Below are 19418 nucleotides of genomic sequence, written 5' to 3'. Positions count from 1 at the left end.
AGTAATTTCATGCTTGTTAAATTGGGCGGAGGAGGATTTTTCGCTAATCACTTTTCTTGCACACTTATTTTTTTTCTGCCCTGTTGTGCCTTAGGAGAACTTCAGAACCCTCAGAAAGTCCTTTCTGGTTACCTCACTTTCTCTCTCTTTACACTTTTTCCCCTTTCGAAGCCTTCAGGGATGTCTAAATCTGGTTAGCGTTTCTGAAAATCGGGACGTCAGCATTGAAAAACATGTAAAAATGCATTTTTTTCTGTGTGTCATTCGGTAGAGCTCAGTGTAGATCTGTGACCCTATGATGGAAGTTAGCCGGTCAGAGAGGGGGCTATATCACATTTCACACCGGTGAATGGGCCCCCTGCTGGGCCTGTGATTGTGTTAGGGTGAGGGTGGGTGATCCAATCTCTGGTCACGCACAGGGTCGCACACACACTTTGACGCTCATTTGGACGGCACGGCTGGCTGAACATCCCGAGAGGAGGAAACAGACCAGGGTTCACTGCGTGCAATGAAAACAAAGCAAACTGCATTTTCGTGTTAGGGAAAAACAGACCTTTGACATGAAGACAGAATGTCGGTACCACAGATATGGAGTGTTATTGTAGGTGGTGAATCTTGTTTACATGACACGTTTCAACTTTAGCGCTACATGATAGCATGTGAATTTATTCAGGGCGGCAGGGTTGCCAGGTCTGCACAACAATTGCCAATCAAAAATATCCCAAATATGATCTTAAAAACATTTTGAGCAAAATGTTTAAATGCTTGAGATTTAGTTTTTAGACACAAATATAATAATATAACACACAAGACATGACAATTATGCTTCTCTTGTTATTAAAATATTTTGTTCAAAAGACTTGTTTTAAATGCTTAAAATTGTTTTGTTTTTTTTGTTTTTTTTAGACAAAATATAGAAATTGATTCATTTAAATGATAATTTTACACAAATGTTTGGACACTTTAATGCTTTAAATTAGTTATTTGTAGTTAATTAGTTATTTGTTAAAAGTAAATAATGATAATAATAATAAATCCTAAATATTATTTTTTTAAGTTTAATTAAAGTTTTGTTTTTTAATCAAATTAAATTGTGGGCTCTACATAATTTCTATAATTCCATTTGTGTTATTTTAAAGTTTTAAAGGGTTTTATTAAAAATGTGACTGGATAGTCTGTGTTAGTATCACTTCAAAAGGTCAATCGTTCAGAACAGACTTGCTATTCAACATAAATTATTTTTTTAATAAGTTCCATCCTGTTTTCTTTATTTTTCCTCCCTCAGATCTGGTGTCTTGGTAACGAAAGCCGATACCACATTAACCGCACTGTGGACGGTTCTACAAACTCGGTTCTGATTCCCGGACTGGTCGCAGGGATCACGTACAAGGTTGAGGTGGCAGCCAGCACCGGGGCCGGTCCCGGGGTGAAGAGCGAGGCTACGTCCTTCCAGCTAGGTGAGTTGGACCGGGTGGTTGTTCTGGTTAACCGAGATGCTCGACCCTGCCTGACAGCCATTGTTCAATACTTGCAGCTAAAGAATAGCACAATAATAACAGTTGATTCTCTTGATAACGGCTTTCTGAAACACAACGAACACTCTGATACAGCTACCGGCCCTTTTTAACGCCCGGCTGTGTTGTTAAGTCTGGAAAGATTTATGATAATGGCCATTATTTGAGCCTTCTCTTTAAAAAATGTACCATTTACGCTTGTGAATGGCATGGTTGTAACTTGCCTTGTGGTTAGCCACCAAAATGTATGTAATTTACAAAATCAACCTTATCAGAGTCCTCATTCTCATCCGAGAATAAAAGAGATGTCACATAAAGTGCAGTTTAAAGCCTTGCTTTGAAAGTTTCTTTATTCATAAACTCACCAGCTTTAACTTGTTCAGCCTCAAGACATCGGTGGCAGCAGTTAAACTGCACTAAATGGAAATGATTGTGATTCAGCCTGGTGTTGTGCCAGTTTATACAGGTGGATAATAGGCCATCCTTTTATGCAAATCTGTTTTTAATAAGATGTCAATCACAGTGCCTTAAAAGACTAATTCACAGACAGATGTTTGACAGAAAGAGATTATTATAGTATATTGAAACCTTGCTGGATGCACAAGAGACACATACATTAAAGTACACTAAGAAAAACAGTTGATGGCCTTGTTCTCAGTTGTAGAATGAGCTGATTTTTAAAGGATCATGAATTTTGCACCAAGTTTGACCAATAAGAGGTCATTTTACTGTAAAATATCCTGTAAGTTTCAGAACTCAAAACTTCCTTGTTAGTCCAAAAATGACTTTCAAATTTTGAAATAGTGTGACGAAAGACCGCCTCTGCAGAAGAAGATCGACGCCTACTTCTACACCGTTGCCTCTTTAGCCCCGCCCACCGATTAATGCATGTCATGTAGTAGAAAATAGGAAACCAATTGCATTCTGGGTAGTTGTTTACGAGTAGAGTTGAACTGAACACATACCGATCTGCCGTAGACTTTCAGGCAGTCGGCTTGCATTGAAGTGCAGTGTGGGATGAATGAACTCGCGAACAGAGTGACTGATCTGCTTCCATTCACCGCCGCCGATTCTCCTGCTGAGCGTGCTTCTGTGGCCTTACACCGATGTATAAAAGGGCCACTGGAAGCAGAGGATGCTGGTCTCAAAAGCATGTGTCACACCGTGGGCTTTCTTGCATCTCTGCATCCTACGCACCTGTCCTGGCCTAGCTTCTCAGCAGAGTCTCAGTCACAACCAAACAACAAAAAAACCTCAGAGACAGGAAGTACAAAGGACAGACTAACAAAAACGGAGCAGGGAATACAGGGGGGGATGAGGAAGAGATGCTTAGGTTTCAGAGGAACCTGTTTGCCCCCGGCTGGAGAAGAAGACGAAAAATTGAACATAGTCAAATGATGAAAGCGATGCCCACATGAAACGGGGACGAAGAGGAAAAGATGAAAACAAAGAAACAAGTCAACAAAATGAAATGTCTTTTGGGTTGACAGCCCTAGTTTCTCTTTAATGGAAAAGAAAAAGAAGGGAAGTTGCTTTTTTGGTTGCATACAAGACAGCGTCTTGTCATTCATAATAAATTTTTTACATAATAGATGAAAGCACTGAACTTTCCAGTTCAAAGTCCATTTTAGCAAAATTCACATTATTAATCGGAAATACAATTTATAGTGAAATGAACAGCGCTAAATAAAACTATTCTTTTCTGTTGTTGTATTATGTTTCGAATTGAATTATGGCTTGTTTTGTTTGTGAAGTATTTTTTTTTTATAAAATAATAATTATTATTGTTGATATTATTATGTGTAAACTATATAAATCTATATATACAAATTTATATACAAGTAATATTCTAGGTTAGACATGTTCTGACATGCAAAAAAATATTGTCTATTGATGAGTTGAATATTAAGTTGAATTAATTCTTGTGAAATTGACAGCATGCCACAGGTTTATTTAACCTGGAATATTCCGTTAGCTTTTGTATCAGTGACTTGGTTTATATCAAATATTTAATGAACCTCTCAATCTATATCTCATTTCTTATTGTCTTTATCTCAGACTCGTCAGGTCGTGTTCTTCCGCCCCCGCTGGACGATGAGAATACGATTTCTCAGCAAATCTCAGACGTGGTCCGTCAGCCGGCCTTCATCGCAGGCATCGGTGCAGCCTGCTGGATCATCCTCATGGTCTTCAGCATCTGGCTGTACCGCCACCGTAAGAAGAGAAACGGCCTCAGCAGCAGCTACGCCGGCATCCGCAAAGGTCAGTCCAGGCTGAAGTTCAGAGGTTAACTTGATTTTTCTTTTAACGCTGTTAATGTTATACTACTGATTTTACAGTCTATTCACATATAATGATTAAAAAATACATAAAATAGAACATGAGTAAGAAGTTAGTCACCCCGACCTAATAATTATGAGTCCATGAGCTTTCATTAAGAAGGTGTGGCATGTGTCTCAAAGAAAAGAAATCCAACTGATCTTTTAATATAGAGTTTGTGTGTTCATGTGTTAGTCAGAGGCAGATGTTTTACTATCAACTATTCTCTTTCTTTCTCTAGTAATGTCCCTGGTTTAGTGTTTGGCCTTGAGCTGTGCAGCTGCTTGTGTTTTTCTCTGTAATCTCACGTTTAATCCCAAACGTCAGGCTCTTTTATAAAAGCTAGTATGAAAGTACTCAAGGTTTTGTGACTTAGTCCAATTTTCTTAAATTAGACTAGTCTGATCCCTTCGCTGCCATTGAATTTTTTTATTTTTTCTGTGGTCCAGTGTTTTAAAAGGCCGTTTCCTCTTTTGACCCTGATGAATCACAACAGATCCCTTACAGTCTGAATTCAGAGCAGCTTTTGCTTTCTTTCCGTTTTCTCCTTCATTGAAGAGATGAGAGATGGTGAATGGAACAATGCTGTTTTTTTCCAATGTGTGGTAGCTAGCATGTCTCAAGGACATGAAGCTAATGGAATGTTTATTGGCAGGAACCTAAAGGAAAAGATCCAAGCCATTCATTAGCGTTAGCATTCATAGACTCCCAAGGCTGGGCCGCATTCAAGTTAATTGAACGTGTCGACCACAAGAGCACAAAAAAGCTAAAATGAATATGTCCATTTTTCAAGGTTGAGAGCACCTGAATTCATTTACCAGGATGACTCGACAACATCTTGTTTCAACAACCGCATGAGATTGACAGGCAGCTTTTAAAGAGACATTCTTTCTTAATGTTGGTGGAATTATATAAAACACATCTTACACAACACAAAGACTAGTTGCAAGGCTCAACATTAAGGATTACATGTGCTTTTATGGCATGCAAACTTACATAATGTTATTTAGTCTAGTCATCTCCTAGTCTAGTTGGTTATAACCATGTTATCTAGTCTTGGAAGCATTTTTTTTTTTTCCCAATACAGATCCAGTAGGAAAAATCTTTATTAAGCCCTGATTTGTGCATAAGAGTATAAACTTATGGCTTGCAGAAGGTACGTCAAAAAGTAGTGTTTTTTTTGTGCCTGCAAGCGAGAATGCAAACAAGACTTTTGGCACTACAAAAGAGCCCTGTATTGGTTTTAGCTTCGGTTTCCCACTTCCTGTATTGCTCTCTAAGCCACAAGAATCCACAGGTTGCCATGTTTGAACCGGTAGCTGCGAGTCTCTTAAGCGTGAACGTGTTTGAGCAGAGGTGGATAATAGTAATCACATGACGTGGTAATCTGTTTTCCGGGTGGAACGGGGTGATGCGGCTGGGAGAGATGTATAATCTTGCGGTGTGTCTGAGTATGTGCGTGCGCGTTCACCTGTGTATGTGTGATAAATTGTTTAAATACACCGATCATTCCCAGACCTCTGAGATTTTGATTTACTTATCGTCCATCAAATGTTCTTTTTCCCATGCTGAATATGGCCTGCCAAGCGTCAATCTACTTCTGCTTCAAAACCTCCATGCATACAGGATAAAATCATCAAAAAAAAACGGGCCAATCTATTAGACTCATCTTTTCTCAGAGCACTGCCAAGAACCAGACGAGCGCAGCCGATAAACGTGACATTTGAAAAGGACGGCAGTGGCTGACAATTTTTAAAGGTTGTTTTCCTGTAAATATGCGAAGATGAGAAGGTGAAGACAGCGGGTGTTGAATTCTGATGTATCGGTGTAACGCTGCCAAAGAACAATCCTGACGGCATCACGCGAAACAGTTTCCTGCACGGATACTTTGATGTTTTTGATGGGCTGTTTATTATGAATTCTGACCCCATATCGCTCAGATTGATTCAGCCGTGTTCATCTGCTTATTGGAGCCTTTGATCAACATGAAAGAAACTAGATTTCAGATCAGATCGAGGCCATGTGTTATAATAGATTTAAGTCAAAGTTAATAAAGTACCCTGTTAGAGTGCAGCCTGGCACGAATACTTGCTTTATTTATATATATATATATATATATATATATATATATATATATATATATATATATATATATATATAAGTTAGCTCCCTTTTTTACTTTGGCGAACAAGCGACCACTCTGAATACCCTAAAATCTAGATATCAATATTTTCTTCTCTCTGTGATAGATATATACAGCGAATCAAACACACAAACCCACAACTGTGAAACCACAGAGTTCAGACAACAAGGAGAATGAAATGAACTATTTATGATGAGGTTTTAATGTTCGGAGTAATTGGTAACAGACCTGTTACATCAGAGACTGTAAAATATAATTGCAAATGCCTAACTGAAAACTTTTTTTCCAATAACTGCATACATAGTTTAATGCACAGTACTGCTATGATGAATATTTAATTTTTGAATAATAATTCTGAATATGAATCTGATGAATAATTGATGCATTCTTTGTCTTCCTCTTTGTTCTGTGTGTCTGCAGTGCCCTCCTTCACCTTCACCCCCACAGGTAATCACACCTTCCTCACAGCACATATGCCCATAATTCCCACAATCCCTAGAGTGTGACGACTTCTGCCCATTGGCGTTGGAAAGTGCACTGCAGTATAATGTGTTTCAGCCAGTGTAATGAAGTGTCCCTCAACACTCACTTCGGTCACATTCGTTCTGCCCAGCAGAACTCGAAACAAATATGACACCAGGCGAAGTGTGGGAGGCACGGTCTCTCTTTAAAAATACATCTCGCCACAAGAAAGGAACCCCAGTCTGAGGTTTACATGGATAATCAAAGAGAACTTCAGTCGCACGGACTTGTCAGCATAAAAAGAAGTAAAAACTAAAAGACAGAGAGGGAGAAAAATGCTTAAAGAGAAGAGTGCTTGACTAAAGAGGGCTGTTAGAACTGGCAAAGGAGCTGATCAAAGCGCAGGCACCCAACCTAACGCTGGATAGGAAACTGTGACATCAGAAGTTTTGTGGCCAATTAGACAAAGAGAGGAACTGGCCTAGCGTGAGGATTGAACTCGGATGACTTTTACATACCAGAGAAAGACACTTAGGCCCTTTCATTATGTTTCATCTCATGCAATCTTTCTGTAACCGCTGTTGACTCACCTAGTTTTATTTTATTAAAGGGATGAGAGACGAGAGGGGCGGGAAGGATTGAGAAAGAGAAGGCTTGTTTTTAGTAGCAAAAGCAACCGAACAAGCTTTATTTTCATGTTTACTGGCTTTAAATGAAACACAGGGTTTTCATAACAAAACCCACCCAATTGCTATTCAAAACTAGCCCAAAATCAGCCCAATTGTGTAAAAATCACATCCCATGGGGTAAAATCCACATTTTTGGTAGGGTTCCCCTGGTAAAATTCGCATTCCAGGGGCTAAATATCATGTTATTTGGGGTCACTTGAATCCGCGGACATGAAAATCAACCCACAGCAACAGTGTAAAAGTAGCCCAGTTCTGCGGGAAAACCACGGACTTGGCAACACTGACAAGGGAATATACAAGCTTGGATGAGCATTGAAATGGTTCACCCAAAAATTAAAAAGCTGCTAATATTTATTTATCCACGTTTTTCCAAACCTGTATGTCTTGCTTTTTTTCTGTGCAACACAAAAGGACAAATTAAAGACATTTTCTTTGCCCTTAGCAAGATGTTTTCCATGTTATTTTTTCTTCATTAATGTAATATCTTTTATCTACAGTGGCCTATCAGAGAGGAGGAGAGGCCGTCAGCAGTGCAGGAAGGTGAGATGTTCTAAACAATACACATTTTGTTATTTAACACCTTAAAATAGTCAGTTAATATTCATCAGAAGCCAACAATGTCCATGTGGAGGGTGTGTACTGTAGTGTAGTTGCATTTTATTGACACTAGGGGGCATTTTTGCCTTGGCAAAGATGCCTTTGGAGGTTGTACATTGAGACCTGCAGAACCCAGATGAAACAAAAGCCCTTCGTTTCAACCATGTTAATGCAATAATTTCAGTTCATTTAACCATTCACACATGTGTGCATGTAGGTGCACCCATGCTCATGTGCAGTTGTGCATGTGTGACATCTTTGTCCTCGTTTGAATAGTTGCAGATGATATTTAGTGCATCTTTCCCTTTATGTCGTCTTTTGGAGTCCAGCTTTTCATCGAGCAGGTCTTTGCCCTTGCCTAAATGAAAGGTTTAAGCCATTTTTGAAGCTTAAAGAGTATATCAGATCATGCTGCAGGGATAAGGCACGCGCCGGGTGAAGAGGAAGCCACGTTTACTTTGAAGCATCATGTTGAAGATTCATTGCACAAAACTCTTTCTTTGATGTGTCTTTGATGAACATCCTTAAAAAAAAAAAAAAAAAACCTCCTTTATTTCTCTCTGTATCCTCAAAATCATTTTAATGTGACCTTGTTTTATCACAATAGCTCATTATCTCATCAAAATTAGTGTTTTGATATATAAATATCTCATATCACTGACTTGAAACGGTTACTACAGCTCTGGGTGTATTCATATACGAGTTCATCCAGAGCCTTGTCCAGCTCTTGAGATCATGGTGATTGACTGTGACATCTTGGCATGCGCTGGGAGCTCCAAGCTCTTCCTTTAGCAATGGCTTGGTTCATTTGTGTTTTTCTTTCCCAGGCTGGAGCAGCAATGTTCTCCAGCACTTGGGTAATCCACACAGAGATCTAACGGTCACGAGGCCTTAGGGAACAGTGTCATCAGCCATGAGCAACTCAAGCAAACACAATCCATTTAGCACAGATACAGCCTAATGCCCTGAGAGATGCACTGGGATAGAAGATGGGATGGGCTTCTTGTTTAAAGCTGAAGTGTGTCATTTCTGCACCACCACATGGAATAGTTTTCCCTCTGCCTGCCATTGGCTGTTCCAATGTTACTGTGTTGGCCTCAAATGATTCCTGTCTGTACTGTCAGTAAAAGTGACAAAAGTCTAAAATCCTGATTAAAACAGGACTGAATATTACTGATCATGATCATACCTTGTACGTTTACGTTTTTTAGTTAAGTTTAGTAATAAATCACATTGTGTCTGTTTTTCAGGCCAGGTTTATTAAATATCGGTGAACCAGCAACCCAGCCCTGGCTTGCGGACACCTGGCCCAACAGCTGCTCCAATCACAACGATTGCACCATCAACTGCTGCACCGGGAGCAACGGAAACAGCGACAGCAACCTGGCTACCTACAGCCGCCCAGGTAAGCGTGCGAGTGTGTGTAGTAGTCTGGTTGTTGTAATAGTGTACAAATATCGCACTGTATCTTGGACTTCCAAACATGTAGCATTTTATTTTAAAATGCATGGAAGCTGATGCGTAAAGAAACAAAATTATGATTATCAATAGAGATTTAGTAAGCGTTTTTTATCTGAGCGACAAATGAGGAACAGAGTCTGTTGAGGTAATACTTGCTAACGACTAGCTAAACAGGTTTTATAATGGTAACTGTGACTAAATGATGTGTTTTATTTGATTTAAAGCAACCAATTACCATTAACGGTGTTTATTTCCCCCTTATACCACCGTGTTCGTGCAATGACATTTTCTTAAATCTCATTGAAGTTTCGGCTTGTTAATTTCCACTGAAGTTTCCAACTTTGAAGAAGTGGCTTTCTATTGCACCGTTCCAAGCAGGAAATTCCAAATTTCCAAGTTTAATGGAATGCAACATAAGTATTGTGTCCTTCCTTTGACACACAACTGTGTGTGATTTGTTGGAACGTGGACGTTTTAGGGAAAATAAAAGCTCCCGATATTGAAAAGGCCCTGCAGGCTGTAGTCCAGCTAATCCAATCAGCCACCTGATTTCCATACCACCGTTAGAACCTTTTAATGCAGTTTCTCTAAGTGCTCGCTTATTCAGAAAACCAGGAGTAGATACAGAGGTCAAAATAGACCTGAGAGAGAAAAAGAGAGGGCGAGGAAAGAGAAGGCGTGATGGAACACCTCCAGGTGGCTTTATTTCAGGAGTCAGCAAGTTACTTTACAAACAAAAGAACGCCAGGTTGACTCATGAGTCCAAAGAGACGTGCACACTGAAAATGACAAAGTGGTGTTAATATACACAGTCACCCAGTTTTCACAAAACAAGTCTTAGTTTAGAAAGCGGTGTTACTGTTGGTTCATTTAATGATATTTAAACGTCAATACAAGAGCTTTTTTGTTCTCAGATATCAGCTGGTGTGACTAAGCCATTGGCTAAGAGTATTTCAATCATAACAGAAACCTTTAATGGATCCAATCCTTTAAAAAAAAAAAGTTTACTACCATATTCATGGGTAGACCTGAGGATTAGGCTTTGTGTTTGTTCATACCATTCATAGAAACCATAAACGGGGCTATTTTAACCACAAAAGCTTTGCTTTACCTTTGATATCCGTTTATTGGGAGTGTTTTCACTAACAGATTTTATCCATGTCGCCTTCATCAAAGCAAGAATGAAGGATAAATGTCGAGTGATTCTCACAGCATGACATTTTAAAAGCTTGACACCCGCTTGCCTGGTGTGCCAAATACTAAAAATCTCCAGGATATTAACCGGATCAGTACCCACAGGGCTTCTCTGGAAAGACGACTTAGTTTGTCTCATTCCATGGGATTTTTTCATTGATACGTCAACCTTTGAAGTGCAGAGCCGTTCCTTCTTATGGAAACACGAGCTATGCTCGAAATCTGTCCAATGGCAGGCCGCGGTATTTACGCGCCAAGCTTCTCGCTCAGATCCCAGGGAGGATTTGAATATTTTATGAGCCGGGGAAAATTGGATCTGTCAGAGGATGGTCTTTTACAACGTTCCTCGTTTTGGAGGCTTTTGATTTGGACGTGTTGGAACATCCTGCTTGATGAGCTGCGATGCCTTTCGCACGGCTGCTTGGGAAACTCAAAGTGACGCGCTTGGCTTGTGGCATGGACGAGGGAGAAGCTGTAGGGAAAAAGATTGTACGGTATCAGGGATTTTGACAAACAAGGTTTATCTTAGTATTTGAATTTCGGGTATGCCACATCATCCTAGAAATTTGTAGTTTCCAGTGTCCTTTGTTTGAAAACATCATTTTTGTTGGTTTAAAGCTTATCAGCATTTATTAAAACCAACCTAGTGTCTTCGCTCCATGAGTTTACTTCAGTGTGATCGATTTATCAGAATCCAGGTTTATCCATAGATCCTAAACAGTCTAAGTCCTTTGGCTATTAAAATGTCTTACCCCTCTTCTATCATCCAGCCGACTGCATTGCCAACTATAGCAACCAAATGGACAACAAGGCCAGCAACCTGCTGGCTCCAGACACGGGCCTTTACAGCGACGTGGACCTCTCCAACAAGATCAATGAGATGAAGACCTTCAACAGCCCCAACCTGAAGGATGGCCGTTTCGTGGGGCCCGGTGGTCAGCCCACACCCTATGCCACCACCCAGCTAATCCAGTCCAGCCTGGCCAACAACAACATGAACAGCAGCAGTGGCGGAAGTGGAGGAGGAAGTGCAGACCTTAACGAGAAGCAGAGCTGGAAGAGCAGCCAGGGAACACCTCAGAAACAGGCCGACATCAACACACCACTGCAGTATAACGTCATGGAGCAAAACAAACTGAACAAGGGTGAGTTCTGTGGATTTAATTGCGGTCCCCAAAAAGTTAAAGCAGATTTATTCAAATTTGATTGTGAAGACTAGTTCAAACTCTTCAAAGAATCCCAAGTCAGATTTTCTCGGTTTACCACAAAGGGTGTGTCATCAAATTGTTGCGCTTTGGTCTTGTTCAGTTGTCTCCTCCTATTCAAATTTGTTTGTGAAGATTAGCTCAAAATCTTCAAAGAAACCCATGTCACATTTTCTCGGTTTACCACAAAGGTTGCGTCATCAAATTGTTGCGCTGCTGGTCTTGTTCAGTTGTCTCCTCATATTCAAAATTGATTGTGAAGATTAGCTCAAACTCTTCAAAGAGACCCACGCCATGTTTCCTCGGTTTACCACAAAGGTGCGTTATCAAATTGCTGCTCTTCTGGTCTTGTTGTTCAGTTGTCTCCTTATATTCAGACCATAATAAAAGTGTTACACAATTTTGATTCTTAATAGCATCTCTGGCACCTTTACATGGGGCTCTTTCACTTTCTAACCACTTTTATATCTGTCACGGCTGCTCGTATTGCATATATGTGTAATTTAACTCTACGCTCTGCTAGGCAACTTAATCCATATTTATAGCTGTTGTTTTACTGTTTGGATGGGGATGAAGGTAAAGAGGAGGCTGTGAAGTGTCGGATGTCTCAGAACAGTGTGAAGCCAGAGATCTTAGATTACTGTACAAATAAGGTGGAATGTAACTCAAGCTCAAAGCTATCCATTATCTGCACCTTCATATTGTGCCACTAAAAAGGTCATTGTGTTTGCTTTCTTACTCGACTTGCATGAATCTAACTGTGTGTGGGTGTGATATTTCACACTTGGTAGACAATTGAAACCAGTCACCAACAAGTCATAACAGCTTATGACTGAAACCCTTTTGTAACCTTTTACCACTGTCTGATGTGCCACTCTGAAGCATTCTCTTTTAAAGTGTCTGCTTTTATAAGAGCTTTCATTTGTCTAGTTCAAAAATGAACTTTTCAGTTACTCTGGTAAATGGAAGCCTGTTTTACAATGCCTCACCTGTACGTATAATAAAAACTCAATCTCTTGACTGTAACCCCGTTAGACCACTACCGAGGTGAGGGTCCGGTCTCTGTCACCATCCCCTATAACCAGGCCCAGGACGCCCTCACAGGAGGAACCTACAGCAGCTCGGACAGGGGGAGCAGCACCTCTGGTAAGACGTCCATCTATTGTTCCATCCATTCATTCTAAAACCATCAGACATAACCAACTAAACAGTTGCAATTTACCCATTATTCCATTTTCATTATTTCTGGGCCTTTTCATCACTTTAAGAGGCAGTAAATCATATGCAAAACAGGAAATTTTTTAAATCGCTCGCTCATTGTTGAGAAACTCCGGGGAACAAAGAGAAACATTTATGTCAGAACAAAAGGGCGTGATTTTTCCTTACGATTTCTGAGGCCGCATATCTTAAACACGGTAGCAAATATCACTCCCTCATTCTTAATTCCTTTAGTTAAAACCATGTTCCCTGCAGATTCCTAAGGCCTGCCGCGTTTTCCTGGGATGATTCTGATTGAGAGGATATCCCCCCTCCCTTTTTGCATTTCGCCACACCGTCATTAATTACTCCGGCTTTCATCCATCCGACTCAAAGAAAGGGGGGATAATGTTGTCAGAAAGCCGGTGTTTGTTGCGGGACAAAGATAAATGAGCCCCATTCTGCGGCGTATGCAAGGCTGCTGGCGTAATGCATCGTATCTATTTTTATATTGTATTTGAAGTTCAGGTAATTAAAGAGAGGGTCTGAGTGCGTGGAGGTCCTCACAGCTCATTGGCTCTGAATTTTAATTCCTTTCTGTTAATTGGCCTCCAATGTTTCTCTTTTTAATGTGTTCTCACTCTACCTCTCCTCTGGGCAATGGAGAGTGTTAGTTTTGAAAAATGACTCATTTTTGATGGAGAGTGCAGCGTTAATTACAAATAGAGAGATAATGCACATAAGCGTTTTACACCGCATAAATTATGGTGTGGGTGTCATTAATGTTGCTTCTCCTGAGTGTAAAAGTGCCATTTGTTTCACATATGCATCAAGCTCAGCAAACAAACTACCAAAAAGGAAATGAACCGGAGCTTATAAACACATTTTAGTTTGCAGTCAAATTAATTTGAGATCAGATGGCATTGTGGGCTGAGAACTACTATAGCTGTGTTTGTGCCACTATTTATTTTTTTTGTTGTTTGCTTTACAGGAAGTCAAGGGCAGAAAAAAGGTGGGCGAACAACTAAACAGGCCAAACAGAACACAATTAATTGGACCGAACTGTTGCCACCTCCTCCGGTTAATCCACCACCATGTCAGGAATACACCCTCTCTATGGACGACAGGTGAGTTCAACACACATACGGGTTTTCACTTATGGTGTGTATGGGTTTTTTAATTGTCAAACTTAATTAATTTAAATAATACAAATAAAAAAAAATCTAATAACTTAAAGGCATTATTAAATAGTATTAAAGGGGGGGCGGGGGGAGTTCGCCCAAAAATAAAAATTGTCATTTACTGACCCTCAAGTTGTTTCAAACCTTTATGATTTCCTTTCTTTTGTTGAACACACACAAAAAAGATATTTTGAAAAATGTTGGTAATCAAACAATTGATAGAATGCATTGACTTCCATAGTAATTTTTTTTCCTACTATGAAAGTCAATGGGGTAAACATTTTAAGCAAAATCTCAATGAACAGAAATTGGAAATTGTTTTAAATGTTACTTTTCAAAGGGGATGTACTCATTTACTCTGAGAGATATATATATATATATATGTGTTGGGGATAAACAGTTTAGGACCCTTGAAACCAGATATGTTGAATAAAGACCCGGAGTCAAAGTTTTTTTTAAATTAATAAATTGAAGAAAAATTTTATGAAGAATAGTTTGCAGTTTCATCAGCAGAAGCCAGCTTCAAGTCTCACAAGAAGTTCATAGGCCACTCTGCGTACATTCACATTTCCACAACAATTATACTCTAACAGTCAACTAACTACGTCATTACTTCAGGTTGGATGATTCTGATTGGCTATGAAAAACAGACAAGAAGCATATCTCCCTTCATCACGGTGATGACGAGGGGACCCTGGATTTAGGTACCAGATGTCCTTTTTGGGTCATGACATGGCGTGTGCTGGTCTCAAGCAGAATGCCAGTTGTCCAGTACAAAGGGACCTGTACAAAACTCTTAGTGCAGATACATGATTTACAGCTTCTTCAAGGTTGAAGTTGATCTGAGCAGGAAACTTTCCCAAAACATACTGATAACATGTTCTTATCTCTCAGTGAGAGGTACAGACAATATTAAAACTTATTTTCTAGTGTTTGAAAAGGAAAAGAAATGCTTTAACATACGTTTAAAGAAGTCATTCAAATTATTTAACAGAAAGATATATGTTGATTAATAACTTAAAAGATATATATTGAAGCGGCAGTGGATTCCTGAATCCATCCCTTCAATATAATATATATATATAAATAAAAACCTAACAACATGATTAGGCATAAAAGTCACAATATATGAGTGGGAAACTCAAGATGTTATGTTCTTCTGTTCTTTCTTCAGTTATGACACAGACATGCAGTGCCCTTTACCACCATCTCGGATGTATCTGCAACCTGACGAGCTAGAAGAGGAGGAGGAAGAGGTGGAGCTGGAGCGCGGACCTACGCCTCCTGTACGGGGAGCGGCTTCCTCACCTGCCGCCGTGTCCTACAGTCACCAGTCCACCGCGACCCTCACCCCGTCCCCTCAGGAGGAGATGCATCCCATGTTGCAGGATAACTCTGACCTACATGAGCGCAGGTACGCCAACTGCAACAACTTTATGCTTTTTTTTTCAAACCATTTATGCACCGTTTACAGTTTCGATATATTTGGCGTCTGTTAGGCGACTCTTGGTGAGCCCACCCCCTCCACCACGCCCCCTCTCCCCACCGCACACGTACGGCTACATCTCCAGCCCCCTGGGTCTGGACACGGATGGCCTGGAGGAAGAAGAGGACGAGGAAGAGGGTGATGAGACAGATGCAGAGGTGGCTCGAGTTCACCAGCACCACACCCACCCTCACCAGCAGCACTTGCCCCAGCAGAGGGCTCTCCTGCGGGGCTTGGAACAGACCCCGGCCTCCAGCACCTGTGACCTGGAGAGCTCTGTCACTGGATCTATGATAAATGGCTGGGGCTCGGCTTCAGAGGAAGACAACGCCTCATCGGGTCGTTCCAGCGCCGTCAGCTCATCAGACGGATCTTTCTTTACAGATGCTGATTTTGCTCAGGCCGTGGCAGCCGCGGCCGAATATGCTGGTCTGCGAGTGGCAAAGCATCCTGGGAAAGGCCACCATCAGCTTCCAGTGTCTGGAGGTACTGGAACGAGTATACAATTCCTTAAACATTCCTGATGTTATTGTGCACAATTAAAACTACTTTATTTTCTGTTAACCAAGGCCTAACATTTTAAACCTACTCCTGAATCAATTCTTTATGGACAAAATGTGAAGTGCATTATTTTCACAGAATATTCTGTTTCACTTGGAGATATGCCACGTTATGGAAGAGCTCCACCAAAAGTTGTTAATATTTACTCATGAATTTAAATGCTGATGATTTTAAATGGAGACACTAACTGTAATACTCTGTTCTACACCTTGTGAATTAACTTGTATTAAAATCTACAGCCTTTAATAGAGCTGAACTAAGCAAACTCTGTCCTCCAATTTGCCAGCAGCACGGAAATACCAAAACCTCCCTGCGGGCCATCGTCCAGGCAGCCCAGTGTCCACAGACAGTAACATTAGCGCAGCCCCGGGTCAGAGGAGGCCCCTAAAGAGGCAAAAACAACATCCAGCTGCTCAGACAGGCTACCAGCGGCGAGAGGCCTATACAGAGGGTACGTCCACACACACACAAAATTCTGCTCTCTGTACACCGTCATTACGGATGGGATTCATGAATACAATATTCGTTTACTATTTTTTGAGAAAAAAATTCAATGGTTTTTTTTTTTTATCATTAAGAAATAATAAAAATAAACATTGAAATATAACCAAAATATAATTATTATTATGCATTTAAATAAAATGAATAAAAACTGAACATTAAAACGTTAAACATAATTTACATTATAAATATGATTTATAATATTTTTCATTTGTGTTCTTTAGTATTTTTTTTTAAAGCAAATAATAATAAGGACTAAACAATAACATGTTAGCAAAGTGTCATTTACATTATGAATTTATAATATAAATTATACATTTTTGGTAACATTTAATATTATAATTGATTTTGTTATACAAAAAGATTATTTGGAGATAACTTAATTCATTCAGTAAATTTGAATCTAAAATCTTGATTAAAATGTCCATGGGTATATTATGCATAAAGTACCTACACTATATATAATGAAGAGCAAGAATGGATGAAGAGGATGGTGGAACTGTGACATCCAGCTACAGTGCGTCATAAGCGAAGACTCCTATTGAGTCTCTAATGAAATTGCAGCAGGTTCCAAAACTTAAAAAGCTCTCTGATGCCTTTAGAAAGGTCATGTTATGTGTTGAACTGAAAAAGGAAGTGCTCACAAATGCATCTGAAATTTCTGCTCGCAAGTGTGTATTTGTGCACACGGTCTCATTGAGTCAGTTGTCCTTGTGTGTTGACACTAAGATTTAATATCAGACACACACAGGCCTTGGTCGGCTGTATCAGATCAACTAGCCCCTCTCATCTGTCCTTCGCTCCCTCCCTTCACTGTAATCTCTTCCTCCCCCTCTTCTAATCTTCTCCCTTCCCTCTCTCTCTCGTCTTTGTTCGCTGTTGGCCACTGAAGAGACCCAGATTGATCAGTCTGTGTCAGCTCAAGTTTCTGTTGAATGTGTGATTTGATTTGATAGGCCTTCGTCAAGCTATGCTGTGTGGGAGGGTTAAATACAGTGTTTCGCACAGAGAAAAAGGTTGTCGTTTGAATGCGTTTCACACAAACACACTCGAAACTAAATGATCTGAAACACAGATTGCCTACCAACCCCCCAAATACCACGCATCAAACACGCAGTCCCTCCCGCCTCTGTTAATTTTGCTCTTGTTTGCTCAGTGCTTTGGGTGACACCAGGCTTATTATCTCGTCCTCCTCCAACTCCTCTCCAGAAGGCCCTGTTAACCTTTCATCTGCCTCCACTTCTGTCTGGAGAGAAAAGAGCCAGTCTTTTCCAGACGTTCTTCCCTCTCTGTCTTATTTTCCTTCTTTTGCTTGTTTCTATTGAAAGTTTTTATTCAGATTAAGGAAAAAGTTTTCTACAGGAATGTCAGATGATTTTGGTAGTGAGCATAACTAGAAAAAAAATTCTATAAATTCATCATGATGCAAATCAATTCAAAACCATGCAAATATTACAATGACATCATTGTCTGTCAGATTCTGAATGTTGAATATTCCTAAAGTGTTAGTTCACCTGAAAATGAAAATTCTGACATTTACTCACCCTCATGTCGTTCCACACCCGTAAAACCTTCGTTCATCTTCAGAACACAAATTAAGATATTTTTGATGAAACCTGATGGCTCGGTGAGGCCTCCATTGCCAGCAATGTGACTGCAGTGGTTCAAACTTATTATAAAGCGATGAGAATACTTTGTGCGCCAAAAAATAATGACTTTTCAACAATATCTAGTGATAGGTGACTTCAAAACACTGCTTTGAAGATTTACAAATGTTGTTTCAAATCAGTGGTTCGGAGCGCCAAAGTCATGTGATTTCAGTAAACAAGGCCCTGTTTACGTGATCCGAACCACTGATTTTGATTTAAATTTTTGAAAAGTTGTCATTTGTTTTTTTTTGGCACACAAAAAGTATTCTCGTCACTTCATAACATTAAGGTTGAACCACTGCAGTCACATGAACTGATTTGAATAGGTCTCTAGTAGCTTTCTGCATCTTGAGATGTTTAGTGACATTGTTGGCTAAGGAGGCCTCACTTAGCCATGGGATTTCATCAACAATGTCTTAATTTGTGTTCCGAAGAAGAATGAAGGTCTTACAGGTGTGGAAAGACATGAGGGTGAGTAATTAATGACATTTTCATTTTTAGGTGAACTAACTCTTTAAGCCCTATGCAGACAGGACTAACATCTGTGTTTACTACACTTGAGCATTACAGAGGGCCCCTTATTAGTTTTACCTGAGGTAATTTTTCCGGACCTTTTTATAGAAGGTAAAAGTTGCCGTAATCTTTACTGACATTGTCCTTAATGATTACTGAGATGCCACATTTGGACGGGACTAAAATCACTGAGAAGCTATGGTAATTACTTTACCCCCCCTCTCCATGTAAAACTAACACGACGCAGCTAATGCCAGTGGTAAACAAACTAGGGCTGTCAACGAATATTCTAAATTCGAATATATATTCGAATAGTTTAAAAAAAACTACTGCAGTAGTAGAGGCGTGGCTGTCTGCTTTGCGAGTGGGACAGGTCACAGGAGTCGCACTAATTAAAGTTAACGCTTCTTGCATGGAAGATGGCAGAAAGTGCAGAGCCCAACTCGACCGCAGCAGAGAAAGCGATTTTAACCCCTCCAAATCTAAAAAGCCATGTCTGGAAGTACTTTGCATTTTGGTCGGTAGGAGGTAAAATTGTTGAGCCGCGAGATAAAGTTGTATGCAAGCTATGTAAGATACAGTTAGCATACCATTCGACCACTAGCAACATGAGGTCACATCTCGAAAATGAGCATGGAACTCCAGCTAAACAGTCACGTCTTGACACTTACTTTGCATCGCCCGCCACAAGCTCTTTGTCTGCAACACGACAAGAGGCCATAACGGAGAAATTAATTTTGTTCATT

The 19418-nt window shown here is 40.0% G+C and overlaps 1 protein-coding gene across 3 annotated transcripts in view; it reads left to right on the top strand.

Moving 5' to 3' along the window:
- The window catches only part of robo1 (roundabout, axon guidance receptor, homolog 1 (Drosophila)), a 251938-nt gene that overhangs the window by 226865 nt on the left and 5655 nt on the right, over positions 1-19418 (top strand). For 2 of the 3 annotated variants that reach the window (XM_067366369.1, XM_067366368.1), the window contains 11 exons: positions 1286-1457; positions 3573-3776; positions 6397-6423; positions 7625-7667; positions 8975-9129; positions 11150-11524; positions 12620-12730; positions 13773-13908; positions 15137-15376; positions 15462-15934; positions 16296-16460. In XM_067366369.1, the coding sequence (XP_067222470.1) occupies positions 1286-1457; positions 3573-3776; positions 6397-6423; positions 7625-7667; positions 8975-9129; positions 11150-11524; positions 12620-12730; positions 13773-13908; positions 15137-15376; positions 15462-15934; positions 16296-16460 (2101 nt within the window). The remainder of the gene's footprint in view (positions 1-1285; positions 1458-3572; positions 3777-6396; positions 6424-7624; positions 7668-8974; positions 9130-11149; positions 11525-12619; positions 12731-13772; positions 13909-15136; positions 15377-15461; positions 15935-16295; positions 16461-19418) is intronic. The other variant, XM_067366367.1, reaches the window with a different exon arrangement.

The sequence above is a fragment of the Chanodichthys erythropterus genome, chromosome 17 (assembly GCF_024489055.1).
Source record: "Chanodichthys erythropterus isolate Z2021 chromosome 17, ASM2448905v1, whole genome shotgun sequence".
Lineage (NCBI taxonomy): Eukaryota > Metazoa > Chordata > Actinopteri > Cypriniformes > Xenocyprididae > Chanodichthys > Chanodichthys erythropterus.
The sequence above is the reverse complement of the archived record's forward strand: the minus strand, read 5'-3'. Positions and strand labels throughout refer to the sequence as shown.